The sequence below is a fragment of the Lampris incognitus genome, chromosome 9, assembly GCF_029633865.1.
Source record: "Lampris incognitus isolate fLamInc1 chromosome 9, fLamInc1.hap2, whole genome shotgun sequence".
Classification (NCBI taxonomy): Eukaryota; Metazoa; Chordata; class Actinopteri; order Lampriformes; family Lampridae; genus Lampris; species Lampris incognitus.
The window spans coordinates 21,346,066-21,366,146 of NC_079219.1; the positions used below are offsets into that span (position 1 = coordinate 21,346,066).

The 20,081-nt window shown below is 42.8% G+C and overlaps 1 protein-coding gene across 1 annotated transcript in view; it reads right to left on the reverse strand.

Moving 5' to 3' along the window:
* LOC130118078 (CREB-regulated transcription coactivator 2) overlaps positions 1-19,865 on the reverse strand; it is a 51,387-nt gene extending 31,522 nt beyond the window's left edge. Inside the window, exons 1-4 of the mRNA XM_056286394.1 lie at positions 19,652-19,865; positions 9,429-9,530; positions 7,613-7,729; positions 2,107-2,168 (exon numbers count right to left, since the gene is read on the reverse strand). Coding sequence (XP_056142369.1) covers positions 2,107-2,168; positions 7,613-7,729; positions 9,429-9,530; positions 19,652-19,825 — 455 coding nt within the window. The 5' untranslated portion in view covers positions 19,826-19,865. The remainder of the gene's footprint in view (positions 1-2,106; positions 2,169-7,612; positions 7,730-9,428; positions 9,531-19,651) is intronic.
* Between the last annotated feature and the right edge of the window lie 216 nt (positions 19,866-20,081).

The window sequence follows — 20,081 nt, forward strand, 5'->3', positions numbered from 1 at the left end:
ATGTAGCCCACGTCGGACAACACCACCCCGTGTACCAATCAAAGCATGACCATTGTCACACAGTTGTTAGGGTAACATGGATCATTTGACGGTCTGGCAGATTAGCTGTTATTCCCACTTGTTTCATCATTTAGAGGCTGCGAGTGATGGCATGGTTCACTGGACCAAAATGAGTTGCTATTTCTGCTTTACTGAAGCAAGACAAGCACACCATTTAGCCAAAGGCTATCTATCACCGGTGCTAAAATGTCTGCTTGTCTGTCTTCGGAAGTGATCTGCATTCGCCAAATGAAGGGGTATAGCAGAGGTCAACAGGGAAATCCTGACATATCACCCAAACCCAGTGTTTGTCTACCTGAATGAAAACTCACTAGCCTACTGGTGTTACATGCATGTGCATGAGCGTGCGTGTGTACTATGTGTGTGATGCGTGACTGAGCGGCAACCTGTCCATTATAAAAGAGGGTGTATTTGATTCCAAAACCAGGGACCCCTAAGTCTGACCGACTGCTGGGCTCGGGTCTGTTGTTTACACCAGAGTGCTCATTTCTATGAAAAGCGCTGCCAAAGTCAACCTGACCCAAAAGCACCCTTATGCTAATATCCACATCAACACTTGCAACTGAAACAGCCACACAGCCACACAGCCACACAGCCACACACACACACACACACGCACGCACGCACGCACGCACACACACACACACACACACACACACACACAGAAAGGTACAAACAGGTAGACGCACACAGGCACTTAGAAACAAGCAAACATACACAGACTGACATACTCAAATACTAAACACAAAGGAAAAAGAGACAAATACATAGACATGTCATAAAACACACACATGCACACGTACGTACGCACGCACGCACTCACACACACACACACACACACACACACACACACACACACACACACACACACACACACACACACACACACACACACACACACACACACACACACACACACAGTAGCTTATTGATAAAGACTGTTTTCACAAAATGCAAGGTATTCACAGTCAGTGTCTATATATGCCTGTGTGTGTGTCTCTGTGGAGTGATAAGTGTGGTAAGTAACAGATCCTACGCATTGTGAACGAAGCCAGTATCTCTCTCAGTCTGTGTCTTCCGCTAACTCTCTCTCTCTTGCTTAATCAAGAGAGAGAAACAAAAACACTCTGAAGAGTGGTGTTGCTGTTAGAAGAGGTCTAAAAAGAAGCCGGGCAAGCAAAAAATGGCAGAGCAGAACTTGCCAGAAAACGAAGCAAAGAGCTGAGAAAGACAGCCATGTTCTCAGAAGGAGTGAGGGAAAACGAGGAAAACAGACGACAGAACGTTTCAAAAGTAACTTGAGGTTCAGAGAGCCAAGAAGCCAACTAGTCATCCCGTTAGTCCTCACTAGGTTAGTATAATAATCTGCCAGCTTCAACCTGAGACAGCCAAACCAGCAGGGGGACCCATCTTACCAGAGAATCACAACAGCGTTTGTGAAGCCTTAGTAGAACCTGAACTTCAATGATTAGATCTTTATTTTGTTTGTTCTTGTACGTTGTTGTGTGAAGTTTGTATACAATGTCTTCTTACAATGTTATGGTGGTAGCTTCTTGGCAAAGTCAGCAATCAGGTTAAATAACATAACAAAATAATAAAATAATTGGCCTTGACACTCTACCAGTGATTATTAAGTGCTTGCCAGGCCTGGATTTAGGACACAATTCACAGAAAGTGGAAATTGTGACATCATGAAATAAAAGCAAATATTTGTTGACCAAACAAGTTTTTTTCCCTCTTTTTTCTTTTATCCTTTTTAATGGTTCTTTTTTGAGAAGGTATTTGTTTTAAATTCCCTTTTTGCCAGAGAAATAGGATTTTTTTCTTTAGTGTTTTGTGTTTATTATTTTGCTGTTTTTTTTAAACACTGTTCAGAGAGTACACAAACTCCCAAGTACAAAATTGGTAAGGCATCACAAAGGCTTCAAAAACGCTGGGTAGCAGTAACAGGGGAGGAGTTAAACAAGATGCTTTGAAAATAACAAACAGGCATCCCTGCAGACAGCCATGTCTTTATGGACACAGCCAATGGCTTCTGATGATTACCTTCTCCAGTTGTGGTCAGGGGGCGGAGACAGGTAGGCGGAGTTATATGGAGAGCTGTCGACCTGAGGAGACGATCGGTCAAGGCAATAACAGCCACAACTGGGCAAGGCTTTGGTTTTACATGTCACTCGCATAAGGCACAACTCAAGTATGCTAAACGATAGTCTCTTTACAGCAATGCTTCTGACAATAAATAAATAAATAAAAACACAGAGAAAATAGATTATCTGTACGTATGAAACTTGTGAAGATTTCCCATCAACATCTTAGGTATTTAGCTAGCACTTGTCCAGAGCAATTCAACTGCCCCATTTGGAATAACAGGTATTTACGGAGTGCATGGCCTGGGATCGGAGCCCACATATAGACAGACATATAGTCTACATAGACAGATATATAGTATCTGTCTCCAGAATATCCATGAACACGAAAAAAGAGCTCAAGATGTTAGACTATTAAAACAACAAGTGTTATTTTGGCTGTCAGATTGTTGACACATTAAAAAGTGCACAAAGCAAATGTCAATGACAGATGTTGATGACCACTATTTAAATTTAGATTAATAAAGGCCGAGAAATTTGCACACTGGTCCATTTCAAGCTCTATACCATTGAGGCAAAATAAACTAAATATAACATAAGTAATGAAGGTACATCACTCAATTTGGGTAATCCAGTACATTAGTAAACTGCTTGCGATTTGAAACTGCTGTCCCACCAATTTCTGAACTGTGAAACTGTCATCCTGTCCTCTAGAGTTTTATTAAGCATGAACAAAAGACATTTTCTTAAGTCCACTGTGGCTAGATTGGAAGCTGCATCACACTAGAGCAAATTATTCCAAGGTTGGGTTACATTTTAAAAGCAACCATCTTGACTTATCTACATGAGCATCACTGGTCATTCTATGACTGACTGCCAAAGCAGTACATTTGAATGCCAAGTTTTCTTTCTCATCAAAGTCAGGTGGAGTAAGCACTTTGAATCAGCCTGCTTGATATTCATACTGTTCTTAACATTCACACCTGGGAGGTGCCCAATATGACAACAGTGCTCTAGCCACTGATATCTTCTCAGTTCTACCATAATCTTTTACTGTTGGTCACTAAGCAGCATCATCAGTATGGGAGTTGAATTTGTAACAATCGGTGTCATGACCACACTTCTGCAACCACTGGAGTTGGACTGCCTTCTTGGACTGTGGCATGGTAGCCCAGTGGTTAGCACTGTTGCCTCACAGCAAGAAGGTCCTGGATTTGAACCCCAGGCAGTTCCAGGTCCTTTCTGTATGGAGTTTGCGTGTTCTCCCCATGTCTGTGTGGGTTTCCTCTGGGTGCTCCGGTTTCTTCCCACCATCAAAAGACATGCATGTTAGGTTAATATTCCTGTCTGTACCCCTGACCAAGGCAATAGGAAAAAGAACTGGAGTTGGTCCCCGGGTGCTGCAGCTGCCCACTGCTCCTATACAATAGGATGGGTTAGATGCAGAGAACAAATTTCATTGTAACCAAACAACCGTACAATTACAAAATAAAATATCTTTCTTCTTTCTTCTGCTTTCTTCTGAGTACCTCTGACAGTCGCTGTTATTATCAAGTCTGTAGATGTATATCTTAGAATGATATAAGGGTCTTGTCTGCAGACAGCTGTTGTGGAGTTGTGACATGAAAACATGGATAAATGTTATACCGCCACAATGACATAAGAAGCCTCCTTATGACCTTTCTGCATAAAAACAACCCACAACTAGATTGTGACTGTTGGATAACAAGAGTACAAATAGGGACAATGGTTCCTATGCCATATTTCATTTAACTTGAGAAGCCAGGACTTCCTTGTTGGAAGCTCCAACCTCTGAATTAAAAGTGCTCCAGTTCAGCAGCTTGGAGAAACCAAGCGGAACCATGGACACTCAAAAGAACCAGACATTTGTGTGGTACTTTTTGTGCAAATATTAGCTAATTAAGCCACATTAGCAAACTGATAAGTATTCGGAGCAACTAAAATTATAATCAAAATTTACATGGTAATCCAATTACCACTCAAATGTTTTAATGAGTTTAAGACCACACAATACTAGAAATAAACCTTTGTTTTATTATGAAGTTTGAATTGATAATAAAATCCAGCTGTTTACAATTCATGCCTTCCTGTTGCGTGACCTCAGAAAAATTAAATCTTGGTATTGCCAAAGATTTAAAAGAGCCGTTATACTGCAACATTCCCTGTTGGACGTCTGAAAACTTGTCTTTCCAAGTTGATTAAAATGCAGCATTAATTCCTTCAAATTATGGTTGACAGTCTAATCTTTGACCTCATATTCACTCACATACAGGCTGATAGAGCAGGCTGAGTTAGTGATGTCAGTGTTGGAAAATTCAGCATTCCTGAAGCATAGAATTATGAGTAAATATCAATGGGTGTTGATGAACAGTATTAAATTAAACAAAGTAACCAACCCCCCAGACTTCTGCATTTAAAAACAAACTATTACTGGACCACGGTGCAGCCTTTGACACCACTGATCACTTTACATTATCAAACAGAGTAAATGGTAATTTTGGTGTCTCTGGCCTAGCTCTCACTTGGCTTGAGTCCTACTTATATGAAAGAACACAATGTGTCTGCTATAATAATAGTACATCGGAATTCTCTGAAGTTAAATATGGCATACCTCAGGGCTAGGTTCTTGGCCCTCTACTTTTCTCTCTTTATATTTCGCCTCTTGGCCAAATTATACGCAGTCATGGAATTAATTTCCATTGCTTTTTTTTTTTTTGGATTTTCCCTTTTTCTCCCCAAATTGCATTCGGCCAATTACCCCACTCTTTCAAGCCGTCCCAGTCTTTGCTCCACCCTCTCTGCCAATCCAGGGAGGCCTGCAGACTACCACATGCCTCCTCCGATACATGTGGAGTCGCCAGCCGCTTCTTTTCACCTGACAGTGAGGAGTTTCGCCAAGAGCACGTAGCACATGGGAGGATCACACTATTCCCCCCAGTTCCCCCTCCCCCTGAACAGGTGCCCTGACCGACCAGAGGAAGCACTAGTGTAGCGACCAGGACACATACCCATATCCGGCTTCCCACCCATAGACATGGCCAATTGTGTCTGTAGGGACGCCCAACCAAGCCGGAGGTAACACAGGGATTCGAACTAGCGATCCCCGTGTTGGTAGGCAACAGAATAGACCGCCACGCTAACCGGACAGCTGGTAAATTTGCATTGCTATGCACATAATACTCATCTGGATGTGCCTATAAGGGCTGACAATCGTACTCAAATGACTAATTTAGAGGCCTGCTTGGCTGCTGTGAAAAACTGGATGTCACTAAATGTCCTGCTTTTAAACTCGGATAAAACAGATGTTGGTCGCTGACCTTGCTAGTCACAGACACCGATTTGATCAAGTAACAGTAACGCTGGACAACTGTGTGATTTCAGTGTGGCAGCCAAAAATCTTTGCGTTAACATTTGATGCCAGCCTTCCTTTGATAAGCACATTAAGGGAATCACCAAGACTCCTTTTTTTCACTTATGTAAGATAGCTAAAATATGGTCTTTCCTGTCCATGGCTGATGCAGAGACTCTAATATATGAATTTGTTTCATCTAGACTTGATAACTGTAATGTTGCGTTTTCAGGTCTGCACATGCTAGTACTAAAAGTTCAAAATGATGCAGCTAGATTCCTAACCAAAACAAGACAATTTGTCCATATTACACCAACTTTTGCCTGACTTGATTGGCTTCCTATCCATTAGATCACACTTCAAGGTGCTTCTGCTGACTTATAAAATCCTAAATCAGCTTGCCCCATCATACCTGTCTAATCTCCTTAAACCATATATTCCATCTTGAGCTGACACTCTCAAAATGCAGGGCTCCCGTGTGTACCCAAAGTTCAAATTAAGTCAGTGGGTGGCAGAGCCTTTTCCTATTGGGCCCTGTTATTATGGAATAACCTCCCTGCTGCTGTCAGACAAGCAGTCCGGTGAGTCCTTTAAATCCAAACTTAAAACTCGTCTTTTTACCTTAAACTACAATTAGTTGCCTTTCAATTGAGTACTTCACGGCCTGTACTGTATGGTGGGCTGCTTCTGTCTCAATGAATTTCCAAGCGCTGTCCTGCTGATGAGATTGTATAGATTATTGCAACTATTCTCTTCTCTCTCATGTCTCTTTCTCTCTCTCTCTAAACGATGCCTTTATCCTTCTTGCTCCCCTGTGTGAATAATGTCTTTTCCTGTCACTTCTCCCATTTATGTGAATGGTGTGATGCAAGTCTTCTCTGTGTGCATGTGTAGTCTGTCCTCTTGCCAGGTCGCCATGGTGATGGTGGTCGCCAGCTGGACGCTGCTTGGGGTCCTCCTCTTCACATTCTTTATATATCTTATAAATCCATTATAATTTCGTTATCCTGTTTCAATGTTGTATCCTTCTCTCTCTCCGATGTGTGACTAATGTCTTTTCTTGTCTCTTCTCCTGTGTATGTGAACGGCATGATGTGAGTCTCTCCTGTATGCATGTGTAGTCTGTCCTTCTGCCAGGTCTTCAAGGTGATGGTGGTGGCACCTGTACGCTGCTTGGCATCCTCCTCATCACGTTCTTTTTTTATAGCTTATAAAGCCATTATAATTTTGTTATCCTGCTTCAATGTTGTATCCTTCTCTATCTTCAATGTGTGACTAATGTCTTTTCTTGTCTCTTCTCCCATATATGTAAATGGTGTGATGTGAGTCTCCTGTGTGTGCATGTGTTATCTGCCCTCCTGCCAGGTCCATGTGGTGATGGAGGTTGCGTGGCTCAGGTACTAGGATGTTCCAGTGGCACCTGGACGCTGCTTGGCATACTCCTCATCACATTCTTTATATATCTTATAAATCCGTAATCCGTTACAATTCTGTTTTCTTCTTTCAGTGCTGTCCTCTGTAAATTGTGTTCTATTCTGTACGCACAACATCCATTGTACATCTGTCCTTGGGAGTGGGATCCATCCTCTGTTGCTCTCCCTGAGGTTTCTTTCTATTTTTAGGGAGTTTTTCTTTATCCGATTGCAAGGGTCTAAGGACAGGATGTTGTATTGCTGTAAAGCCCCCTGAGGCAACTTTGTAATTTGTGATATTGTGCTATACAAATAAAATTGACTTGACTATCCAAGCTGGTTGAATTTTTTGCTGGTGTTTAATGCCTCACCCTCCCAAATGAATTTCCTCGCAGACCTTAGCAAAACTATACAGCGAACACACAGCAAAATTATATCAACTGAGGACTGGCAAAAAGGGAAGATATCAGCAGACATGTTGTGTATTTGCCATATTTCTATTTGAATTCGTTTCTTGTTTGGTAAGCTCTGTTATTGACATCGCTTTACAACAGAGGTCAACACCTTTAAAAATAACCTTTGCTTTACCAGGGCTGGCCTGTCTGATACTCAACCAGGTGTCCTCTAAAGACACAGTCCATGTTTAATTTTGGACTAAACCATTCTGCAGGGATAAAGGATACTTGTCTGTTCCGGTAAGGGCGGACTGGGGAGATGAAGCGCCGGTCTCTCTGGACCCTCTCCACCAGGCCGTGGTGCCGAGTGGACCGACTGGACTCCAGGTTGGATGAAAAGGAGCCCTGAGAGTCAGAGCAAGAGAAAGGGAGCGAGAGAAACATAGAGATAACAAGGTGGGGGGTGGGGGGGTGATAGAGTGACAGCAGGAAATGAGAGGGAAGAAGGGTGAGAGTGAGCAGATGGAAAGAAGAGGTGACCACGAGGGGGGGGATGATACTTGATAATTAATGAATAAAATCTTAGTTAGAATCAACTGATTATGTAATACTAGCATTTACCGGCTTCAATGGAAAATAGCAATTTAGCTGCAAGTCAGCCAGAGACCTATTTTTTTTAAAAACACAGCTTTTGCTTAAGATGAGCATTTGGGTACTGTGTGAAAAGCAGGCTCTGAACGCTGACAACTGCTTAATTGGTGCCAAATCCTGCCAGAACAGGACCCTCTCCGTTTTGGACCACCTGCAAGCTGCCACCTATTTCTGAGAATCGCATGGTTATATTTTTATGCTTTGTTATATTTTTATACATAACTGTTCTGTTATATTCCCCCAAAAAATGCTGTTTTTCTATTTCTGTCCTTCAAAATACTGAATTGGCTCATCTCTCTATGAAGACAAGTGATGAACTTACTGATCGTGATCATGAGATGACATGAGGCGCTCATAGTATAATCACAACACATGACTGTGAGTTGTCTCTGTCAGTTATCATGCAAATTCATTACACGTATTCTGATGGCCAAAAAGGCAATTTTAGTCATTGCCTTTTTGTTTTTGAATGTATATGAAGTTGATCGTAACTGGTAGTCCACACTAGTTAATTGGTGAGTAGTATAATTGAAAATATGGAATGCATCTGGGCAATTGTTTGGAGCGTTTGTTAAGAGTTGATTGGGTTTGAAGTCTATAGTATAGGATTGCGATATATATGTCATATCAGCCCCTTAGGCCCTGTGATGGACTGGCGGCCTGTCCAGGGTATCTCACCGCCTGCCGCCCAATGACTGCTGGGATAGGCTCCAGCATCCCCGCGACCCTGAGCAGGATAAGTGGTTTGGTTAATGGATGGATGGACGGATCAGCCCCTTAGTGTAACATAACAGTTACAATGTTAAAGATATGCCTAGGCCTATATCATGATTAAACTGTGGCGTCCAACACATTTCTCACATTGATGTTAGGACAAGTCTGAGGACCTCTCATTTTACAGTCAACCTACTTGATGTTCCAGGACCTCATGATTTACAACTTACGCACTTGAACAGACACTTGGTAGGTGTTGCTATACAAATAGGGCAGGTTTTATGACAAAAGAAATATCCCTAATCACTGCTTTCTCAGGATTCATATTGAGATCATCCACAGATATGTCAAAATAAAGGGCATTTCTATTCTATGTTTTGACAAAGTGGATCCAGCTTTTGGTTCCTCTATTGGTTAATATTGGTTGGTGGAACTAGAAGTGACACTTGATGGTCTGTGCACTTCAACAAAATTTGAAATAGTTTCATCTTTGGAAAGAAGTGGAGCAATCACAGTGCCAGGCTCTAAAAAGAGGCCAGGCCCTTGCATTGGTGAGTGGTTACAAACAAGACATTTCCACAGAAAATAAATAAAAAAAATAGAGGAAGTGTTTTAAAGCTGTCCAATGTTCACACAGTCTTATTCCTCTAATTCATGTTAAAGACTGACACTCTCTACATCTCTATCTCATATTAAAGAGGAAACAACTTCAGAGTGAGATTGGTTGTTGATCAGTCACCTGGAAGTCCTGTGGGTTTCTGCCAATCTGGTTGACATTGGGTAGAGAGCCTCCATAATATGGGCCCTGGGTCCGAGCCAGACGCACCTTCTGGGCCTGGAGCTGGACAACAGAAGAGAAGAGAACAGAGACAGAGGAGAGGAGGGGGAAAGAGAAAAGAGTGAAAGGAAGACACAAGAAAGGGAGAAATTAAAACAGAGTGAGGAAAGGGAACAGGGACAAATACAAACGGCAACAAAGGGGTAACAAAGGACAAAAGATGAGTGAGTTACCAGCTAGAAGATTCAACCAGGTTAATATTTTGGCAGCTTAACAAACCCAGTCTGTCCAACTAAAATCATTCCCTTTAACTAACCGCAATCTTCAGCTCACTGCTTCCTGCCTGGTTGGATTGTGGCTGACACCACAATTTCGCAAAGCACACTGCAGGGGCCAAGTCCTTCACAAAGACCTCCCAGTATGAATTTTGCTAACACTGATGGACTTAGGTGCACAGAAGCAGTGTTTCATCTAGATTCATTGATTACATGTTGAATTCTCAGTGTCTGGCTGACACCTTTATCCAGAGGGAATTAAAATCTGAGCAACAGAAGAACAAATTTCAATTCCCTGATCACCAAAATTGCAAGAAATCAATAGCTAAGAGGTCAAGTGTCATAGGCACAGTGGCCTGATAATATTGGGTGGGAGGTGAGGCAGTCTACTTATAGGTAAAAAACTATTACACAGAGATCCTAGACTACTCTGAATATCTATGTGGTGAAATTTGGTATGCAAGACAAGCTGTGGCTGTTGGACAAAACAGGTTCACTTTCCTATTCTGACTGGCTATGTTTGGAACTAACATTTTGATACTGATAATAATATTTATGTCATAAAAGGAACAACTCTAGCCTCTTAATCACTAGTACGGGTCAAAACTGGAACAGTTTTGAATAAAACCTAATAATGCCAAACAGAACCCCTGGTCTGACAGATAAGGTTTGCTCTTTGTTTGTTTGTATGCTTTTTAAACAATGCCAAGGTCCTGACTCCGTCAGGTTTTGTCAGATGTCATTTGTCAGAATGACCCATACTGTGGTTATTTGTTAGTTGGTTCATTTGAAACAATGTCGTCAAATCTAATTTGTCTTGCAAAGATTTGACAATTAAGGTTTAAACAACCCACAATAAAAAAAGAAAAAAGCTTTGAAAAAGATAAATACATAATACTCACATGGTGATATGAGACTAGATATTGCTTGAAATTTAGGTTATTGTCATATCGCGATATAATTTAAATGTTTTCATTCCCAGTCTTGAAGACTAGATTACACTAAAGCAATAACATTTTCGTATTTATTAGACTGTTTTAGCTGAGTGAAATCCACTTTACTGATGATAATTTCTCAATTTTTTCATTTGTGTAAATATATTATAAAAGCAGCAGAAGACAAAAATATAGACACTTAAAAGTAGTCACATTATCAGTAAAGATATTCAGTCAAAAGTAGTGATATTTGATAGTCAACATTGCTCTCATGTGTTTGATGTCATTGTTCTCTCATTATCTTTATTTTCATATGTTTTTCTGCTCTTTGTATGCTGAAAAAACACTTGGAGACAAACGTTTTATAAAAAACATTTTATATACATATATATATATAATCTTAATATTCCGCTTCTCATTTGTTGAGTACTTTTATCAACATTACTGACGGTTTCAAAAACAAAAAACAAAACACTATAGCGGTTCAGATAATGGATGGATATAAAAATTTGGCTGAACCTGACAGTAGCCTACATCAGTTCGAGATAAACTTAAGCATAAATCTTTGTTTTGTTTGGCCTTTTTGGACTCATTTTAGATTTGCTTCCTAGATAATGGAGAGAATGACTGATGACAGAAAGGTTGGTGAGTTTGAAGGCTTGCTACTGTTGACTGAGGTGACAGGAAGAAAAATCATTGTCCAGTGAAGAGAATCATTCACAGGGGAGGCAGTTTTGGCCTGGCAATCATTCTCTTCAAGGACAAATGAGTCCGGCTGTGAAGTAGGCTTTAGTCAAACTCTGAGATTGGGGTAACATTCACACAATCGCCTTTAATACGAGAGGGGCAACAGAGCGGGATGTCTGTTAATGGGTGATTAGGAAACTCGGCTTCAAATTAAGTCATTCTTTTTCTTGTGACAGCTGGTTAATCCCAAATTTCAGCAGTCACACTCAATACTTTTTCAAGAAACTTGATGCTTAAAACAGAGCAGAACCTTAAATAGATGGCCAGTTGCCAGCATCAGCCAATGTTAACCAGGATTTCGCCAGTAGTTGATAGCAAAGGTGCTCTTCATCAATAAGCCCTTTTATATTTTGGTTCCAAGGCCCTTGGTAGGATGGACAGCTTACAGGAAGGAGCAGGTCATTTCAGCACCTCACCCTTGGATTTAGGAGAGTTATCTGAGTTCTTCCTAGAGAGTATGCACTTGATTCAACTTCTTTGGATAACCATGACCTGGATAAATGAGAACATTCACAGACATCTTCCTAGAGAGAACTCCCACCCTGTCCCTCTCACCATTGGTTAAATCAGCCAAGAGAGTCAATGAATATTGTTCACAGAATCCTCGGCTCCAGACATACTTATAACCAAGAGTAAGATTGGGTATCGAAAACGGTGCCCATATGGCACCGACCGAAATATCTCGGTCCTACCCAGTATCAAACTCTTTGGGGGGGAAAACGGTGCCAAATTTCGATACTTTACAGTAGACGACGTGAACGCTATCGCAGCCAGCCAATCACTATAAATAAATATGCCTAAAGTTAAAGGCTAAAGAGAAAACCGAGTCAAGCATTGCTTATCCACCATAAGCAAGAAGAAGTTTGCCCATCCCAGCTCAACTCGGAAAAAAACGGTGCCAAATTTCGATACTTTACGGTAGATGACGTGAACGCTGTCACAGCCAGCCAATCACTACCATCGTTGTTGTACACAGGCGACTGACTGGCAGATCAGCATTAAGCTATTTCGTATGCGTGTGCGTCTCGTGACTGCGTTGGAGTTGAAAACTGGCGGGCAAGATTCAGTGAGCTACTATGCGTTCCAAAGCGTGGCTACACTTTGTAAAAATAGACAGCAAACCTGACACAGAAAATGCAACCGCTGCAAAGCGATCATCAAATGCAAGTCTGGGTGTTAAGTGTGTTTATTTGATGGTACCCTTACTCATTGTATTACGGTACCAGACATATTATTGTTCTGTCTAATGCTACGTTCAGACCAAAGGCGGCGAGAATTTTTTGGGCGGCGCGAATGCATGCAAAGTCAATGGGAGGAGGCAAATGGGCGGAATAATTCGCGGCGAAATTACGGGCGGCGCGAATTTGGCGAATCGAGCGACGAACGCGCCTTCGCGGGAGTTCAAAAATGTCCAACTCGGGCGAAGATTTAGCCAGGCGATAGCCAATCACCTTCAAGTAGGGTTAGAACCCGCCTTCATGTTGGGAAAGGATACACGCCCCCTACCCAGAATTCCGGTGAAATTCGCCAAGCTCGGCACGTCTCCGGTTTATGCTATGCACCCAAACCGAACGCTGACGCCGGTTTCGGCGGCGCAAGTTGATATAAAGCAGAGCCACCGCAACTGATCTCTGTCGCTCATCCATGATGATCACAAGTAAACACAAACTGCTCGTGTGTGGTATTTGTTGTGTGCGGTCTAGCAAACTTGCTAGCAGCGTTGGTGTAACTAGACTGCTTGTTGTGACGTCAACACAGCGAATTCGCGTTCTATTCGAACACACCTGGCGGAGCTGGCTGCCAAACTGGCGAGCAAAGCGGCGCCAGCCCTCTCGCCGCCTTTGGTCTGAACGTAGCTTAAGGCTTTACGGCAGTGGTTCTCAACCTTTTTGGGGTCCTGGACCCCCTGCGTATTTTTGATCTACCCTGAGGACCCCTCCACCTGATCTTGGGGGAGGGGGTTGCAATTTGATAGAAACAGTAGAAACTGCATTATAATTGCATTATAGCATTTATTCACACTTTGGGGCAAAAATAAGAGCTTTCAGTTGTAACTTAGATTTAGTTAACAAAACAGAATTCTTATGCAGTAACTTTCAGATATATGTAACAAAACAGAATATGTCTTCAGTAACTTTCAGATATATGTAACAACAGAATTTTTATGCAGTAACTTTTAACAATGCAAACGGGAGCGAGATCTCTTATTAAAATACAATAAATTACACTTGTGAAACAGATGTAATTAGAGAAAAAAGTCCTGTTACCCTTTATAGTTTAGGTAGATAAAGGTCTCCGTCACATTTGAGTAAAATAATGCTATTTCTATAAATGTCATAGGATCTTTTTTTTAAAGATATTTTATTTTCACGGACCCCTTGCAATTACACCACGGACCACTAGGGGTCCGCGGACCCCCGGTTGAGAAACACTGCTTTACGGTACACTCAGATGTGACGTCGCCACGTTCTCAGTGTGCGACAGTGTGTTGTAAGTTTTGATGTAAGAGTCGGTACTCGGTAGTAGAGAGCCAAGAGAGGTGCTGCATTTGCCTAAATAAATATGCCTAACGTTAAAGGCTAAAGAGAAAACCGAGTCAAGCATTGCTTATCCTCCATACGCAAGAAGAAGATTGCGCATCCCAGCTCAACTTGGAAAAAAACGGTGCCAAATTTCGATACTTTATGGTAGACGACGTGAACGCTATCGCAGCCAGCCAATCACTACCAGCATTGTTGTAGACAGGCGACTGACTGACAAATCAGCATGAAGCTATTTGGTATGCGTGTGCGTCTCGTGACTGCGTTGGAGTTGAAAACTGGCGGGCAAGATTCAGTGAGCTACTATGCGTTCTACTACTTTGTAAAAATAGACAGTAAACCTGACACAGTAAAATGCAATCGCTGCAAAGTGATCATAAATGCAAGTCTGGGAATACGTCGAATATGATGAAACATCTGATCACGCATGGGATAAATTTACGAGTGGACAACTGCTCTGTGTTTGATAACATTAATGTCTATGCTGCTGCCAATGTTAACGTTAGCTCTGGGACGTCTGCTGGTGGGTCTTCTTCTGGTGCCACTGCTAGCAATGATGAAACAGGTGAGGACGGTTATGATGATGTATATAAATAGGCTCACAAACAATAAAGATGCCAGTCTGCACGTTGACCTCATTGTCATTTTTGACCTCACTTTCAATCTCAAAGTGCTAAGAGTACAGAACCAAAATAACACAATGCGTCAATTAATTATGGTGCTCGCTGTATAGAAAAGTAGTTTGCTGATAATCCTGTAAGGTTTTCATAATATATAGTATCAAAAAAGTATTGTTTAGGTATCATATCAAATTGGAAGTATTGGTTTTGGTATCGGTACCAAAAATTTTCGACCGATACCCAAACCTTGTCCAGAGGATGCTATAGACCCTTTTAGAGCCTACGTAATGATTAGGTCAATGCGTCAGCTGGAGGCAAAACAAAGCCAGGCACAGTAACGTTAAATACGATCACGTCCTCAGGCAAGCGTACATTATCTAGCTAATGTTAGCGAACATGTCTTCATGCTGTGTTTTTGGGTGCCAGAATCGAAGAAGTAATAAACTAAACTTGAAGTTTTATCGCATACGAGCTGCCACTCCAAGTCAAAAATAACTGTGGTTAAACGAGGTAAGACGAAAGGATTGGACTGAGGAGATCATAAAAAATGCTCGTGTTTGTAGCCCATACTTCATATCAGGTAAGTAAGGTAACATTAAACTATACCTTTGTCCGTTGTAGGTATGGATATGTGTCTAAAGGTTTGTCATGCCCACCTAACAATCAGAAAGTGGGGACTAGGAGGAATAACGTTGGGTGATTTCTCTCCCAATGTGGAGAGAAATGTGATTTCTCTCCCAATGAGATGTAGGTTACTTACCCAGCCATGCATGTGCAGTTCGCTGTCAAGATGTAGCCGTTTGTTCTATTTACAATAACCCAAGGCTGATACATGGTTGTCTTCTGGCCTTGCCGCTGGCTGGGCAGGACTTCAGATCGCACAACACAAAACTCACTTGTTAAATCTTTGTACTTCAAGTCCTGTACATGACCTTTCAGGACATTTTTATAGGCATGTAAAGATTTATACACCCTCAGTTTCTCTCTAGTATACACGCTTGGTTTCTCTATCAGGTAGGTGTAAATGTCTGGCCACTCCATGGTAGGTAATCCTGTCAAATCGTCCATCCATCGAGTGAGCGTGTATGGGTCGGCCAATCTGGTCCCGTTGGTTAATGTTAACTTTTTCAAGTAAGACTGGTGGTCCCGGGGAGAAAGCAACTGTACATATTCAGAAATACGCGTTTCTTCGTCCATCGTAAATATACAAGCTGATAAAACTTGCTAGCCAGCAGCGAGCTAGCTAATGGCTTCCCTTAAATGTCTCTGAGGGGAATGTTTTGCCTCCAGCTAAGCTCCGCCCACAGAAAAACGTCACTATGTTTACTAACAGAAAAGGGGTCTATTTTAAATCTGTAGGCCTGCTGAGGAAAGTGTAAGCATTTAAAGCGATGATCAGTAATGATCTCCTGTGCTTAAACACTGAAGTGTCCTAAAGCAAGGCACTCAGACCCCAACCGCTCCCTTGGAGCTGCTTGATAGCTGATAGGATCAGATTGTGGTCACACTTGCCTGCTCCCAGTGACCAAGAGTACATTATAGTCTCTACGTCCAACAGTAAGAAGTAGGCTGTGGTTGAAATGGGCAGCTCCTTCAAATGAGAATGAGTCAAACTGTATGAATGAAGCTGTCGAGCCTTGGTGCTCATTCCGCTTTTCCTGGAGAGATAAAAGTTTGCAAAAATGTTGTGGTGGAGAACAATGCTTGTCATTTTCCCAAAAGCTATATCAACTCACAAGCACTGCAAGTCAAGTCAGCAGCAGGCAGCTATTCTGCTTTCACTCCCATTTCAAACTTCTACCTTACATACTGAAAACGAAGCTCCACATTTTTATGGATAATTCCTACACATTTTAAAATTTCAAATTGCAGAACTTTTTGCAGAGCTTGATTTTTTTGAAGACTATGGTTTAATATGTCAGTCATGAAAGAGAAACATAACTGTCAATAAGAAAATATCACTTGACAGATGAATTTTACTCTACACCGCAACTTATAGCCGCTTTTCCACCAGCGGAACTACCCGAACCTTTTAGGGGGCTGGCAGCTTTGCTCGTGTTTCCACTAGAGGAACTACCCCTGACCGGAACGCTTACTGGGACTTTTACGGGAACGTCTGTAGTCCATGCTCTAGGGTAGGTACGTCTGAGCGGCCCTGAAAACTGCTGGGTGGGGCTCGACGCTGATTAGTTGAACGTCGGAAGCAACCAGCCTACTACTTCGGTGTTCAACAAGCGCCATTTTTATAAACCAGCAACCAACCTGTGTGGTAGCAAACACAACACTACAGAATTTCGATCAAGCGAAATGGAGAAATCAGCCGAAAAATGGACTGACGAGGAGGTGCAGGCTTTGTTGGCTTACTACGTCACCGACAAAGTTCAGCGGGGGTCTCATGAGCCCGGTGGTTCCTACATCACTATGGAAACACGACACGCGAGAGGGCCGACTACGGGGTAGTTCCACTTGTAGTTCGCGCCAGCCTGGGAGTTCGCGTAGTTCTTCCTATGGAAAATCGCCTAATATCACAAAGCAATTTTCAAAGAGAAAATGCCACTATTGCTGAACACACTAAGAATATTATCACATGACTGTCTGGAGCATATACGGTAAGTTTGTTGTATCTCAATATATGACACAACAGTATGTCTAAATCTACATAAAACGCATAATGACATGTACCCAGGCTGAGGAACATCTTCCATTCTTTTCAAAACTTTCCACACTTGCCTTAGCTACCAAAAGTGTAGTAAAACAATTTGGTTTTTCAAACCATTAAGACTGGCAACCATGTTAATAAACTTGGCTGTACTCATCACAATCATCAGCACTGACAAATTCATGTTGCCCTATGATGACTTATCAGTATGAATAGACAACAGTGCCTTAAACAAATGATCTCAGACAAGCTTAGAAATGAAGTAGCTCCTGCAGTCAACATTGGACCATTTTCTCTATATTTCTACTTCAGTTAAAACATACACCTCTGATATTCCACCCCGTTGCCAATAGCTGACCGGCCACACATCACTGCAGTGAAGTGCATCTGTATAGTTTGTGTGTGTGTGTGTGTGTGTGTGTGTGTGTGCACGCGCGCGAAGGGGGGATTGGAGCAAGCAGTAAAGGACAGAGGCATCAAAGGGATTTCCAAAAGAGTACTGCGATGAGTGGGACAGAGATGGGTGGACATCATCAGTAAATGAAGAAGTTAGTAATTTGTCTATCTGAAACAGAGAGAGGGAGGATAACAGTCTGGGGGCTAGCCAGCCAAAGAGAGAGAGAGAGAGAGAGAGAGAGAGAGAGAGAGCAGTGAGCCTCCAAATACTGTCCCCAAACCCCATCTCCCCAAAAAAACAAGCATGAACTTGCAATAGCTGCGACCATGTACGCGCATGCATGCACCTCCCACAAAGTGTGGCTACAGGGTAATGGGCGGGCCTAGCCTACACCAATGAAAAACTACTACTACAACGAAACTACAATGAAAAACTAATGAATCTTATGACAATTTCTGCAAGGCTCTATAACAAACAGTTGATAAATTTTGAAAGGGGACGTGGCAAAATGATTTGTGTGTCCGTCTGTGTGTGTGTCTCTTTCTGCAGTTTGGCCATGTTACGTGAATCCATTTAAAGTTATGTGCCTTTTTTGTTATAGGCCACTCCCAGTGCCACAGCCGATTTTTACTAATTGGCATGAACAGTTAATCAGCTGTCCTTTGTCTCATGACCAACCTTTCCACAAAACTGTGCAGGTTTGTGAACCCATTCGGATTCGGAAGTTATGCACCTTTTTGCAATAGGCCACTCCCTTTGCCACGCCCCCTTTTAGCCAATTGGCATGAACACAAACAAACACCACACACACACACACACACACACACACACACACACACAAACCCACACACTTGACCTCCATGCCAAATTTCAGCCTCCTAAAGCTAAACTGGCCACCCAAGGGTGGGGAATTTTTTGTGGCTCGACCAACCAACCGACCGACCGACAGAGCGAGCTATAGAGCTGCTGGTCGCAGCTAATAAACAGAAGAATGACACTGTTCCCTGCATCTTGTCTCTTCACGTTTGCCCAGAAAACTGATTTGCATATCAAAGGATGCATTGCAGTTTTATAGCAAAGGAACTTGGCAGTTGCGAAGCTCAACATACGAGGATCAGACATACCCAGCTGTTGAATTCAAATGAAAAAGGCCTAATAAACAGTTGCGTAAAACGAATTTAAGGATTGGCTCCCCGGGTTATAGTTAAAAGCCTGTCCAAACTACCAGATGAGAGGTTATAAAGTAGACTACATTTAAAACACCGGCTGGCTGGCAGATCCGGCGCTGCGACAACATCACGCCTGCTTCGCTTTCAGGCATCCGGCTGACTGGGTATGCTAGCTAGCTGTCATTAGGTGCCAAGCAATGCAAAATATTAGCCAGAGATGGCTATGTCAGAGGCTGTGCAGACAAATGCAAAGTTAACCAGTCAATCCCAGTCAGATGTTCCCTCCCCTTGGGATTTTGCTTGATTTATACCTAATTCACTCGCGTTGACGTGAAACTAAGGTTAACTCAAACTATCGTCTGCCAACTTAACCTAGCTAGTTGACCAATAGCCCAACTGAAGAATAACGGTGGCTGTTGACTCACTTTCACTTCGTCACACGCAGACTTGGACTACTTTTAACCCCGCGGGTTCACAATAGTTGACAGATTTAAATAAAGGTTAATTAAGCCAGTCAACCGCGAGTGACAGCGGCGTTAGCGTTAAGGACCGTAAACAAGACGGTTAGCATCGTCCAGCTAACAGCGAGCTAGCCACGCTAACGACGTGTCGGAAATATGACAACCGACCCCGTTTTTTTAATCGACAACACGGAGCGACGGACCGGAGGCACTCGGTCGGCGTTCCTGTGTTTTAATAATAATACAGCAGGGTTGACCATGTGAGGGCAAAAGGTGACGCGGTAACGTCCATCTTAAAAAGAGCTTGACAAACTCAAACAAGGCCCGTCTTCCTCCGGGCAACTCTCCTCCTCCTCCCGCCTGCCTCCGTCTGCGACTTACCCTGGTGGAAGTGATGTCCATCATAACCTCCTGAAACGCGGCCGTCTCCTCGGCCTGCCGCTGAGTGTGCAGCGCTATTTTCTCACTAAACTTTCGGGGGTTGGAGGCCCCGGATGCGGCACCCGAAGTGGGTCCGGGTCCGGGTCCACAGCCGCCTGCACCCGTCGCAGACATCTTTACCGAGCGGACGGGACAACCTGACGTAGCGGAACGGCTTGACTCTGGGCTGGGAGGACGGCGACACCAAGAAAAGTGACAGCGCGCCCCCGTCCGGTGAATACCGGAAACTGCGACGCAACGGACTCCGGGAAAAAAATCCCGGCAACGTGGTTTCAAATTACGAAAACCGCCGGCGATCACCTCCGCCTCGTTTACATTAGGGGACAAACGAGAGGTGTGTCTGGCCGTGACACCTACAAATCCAACTGGC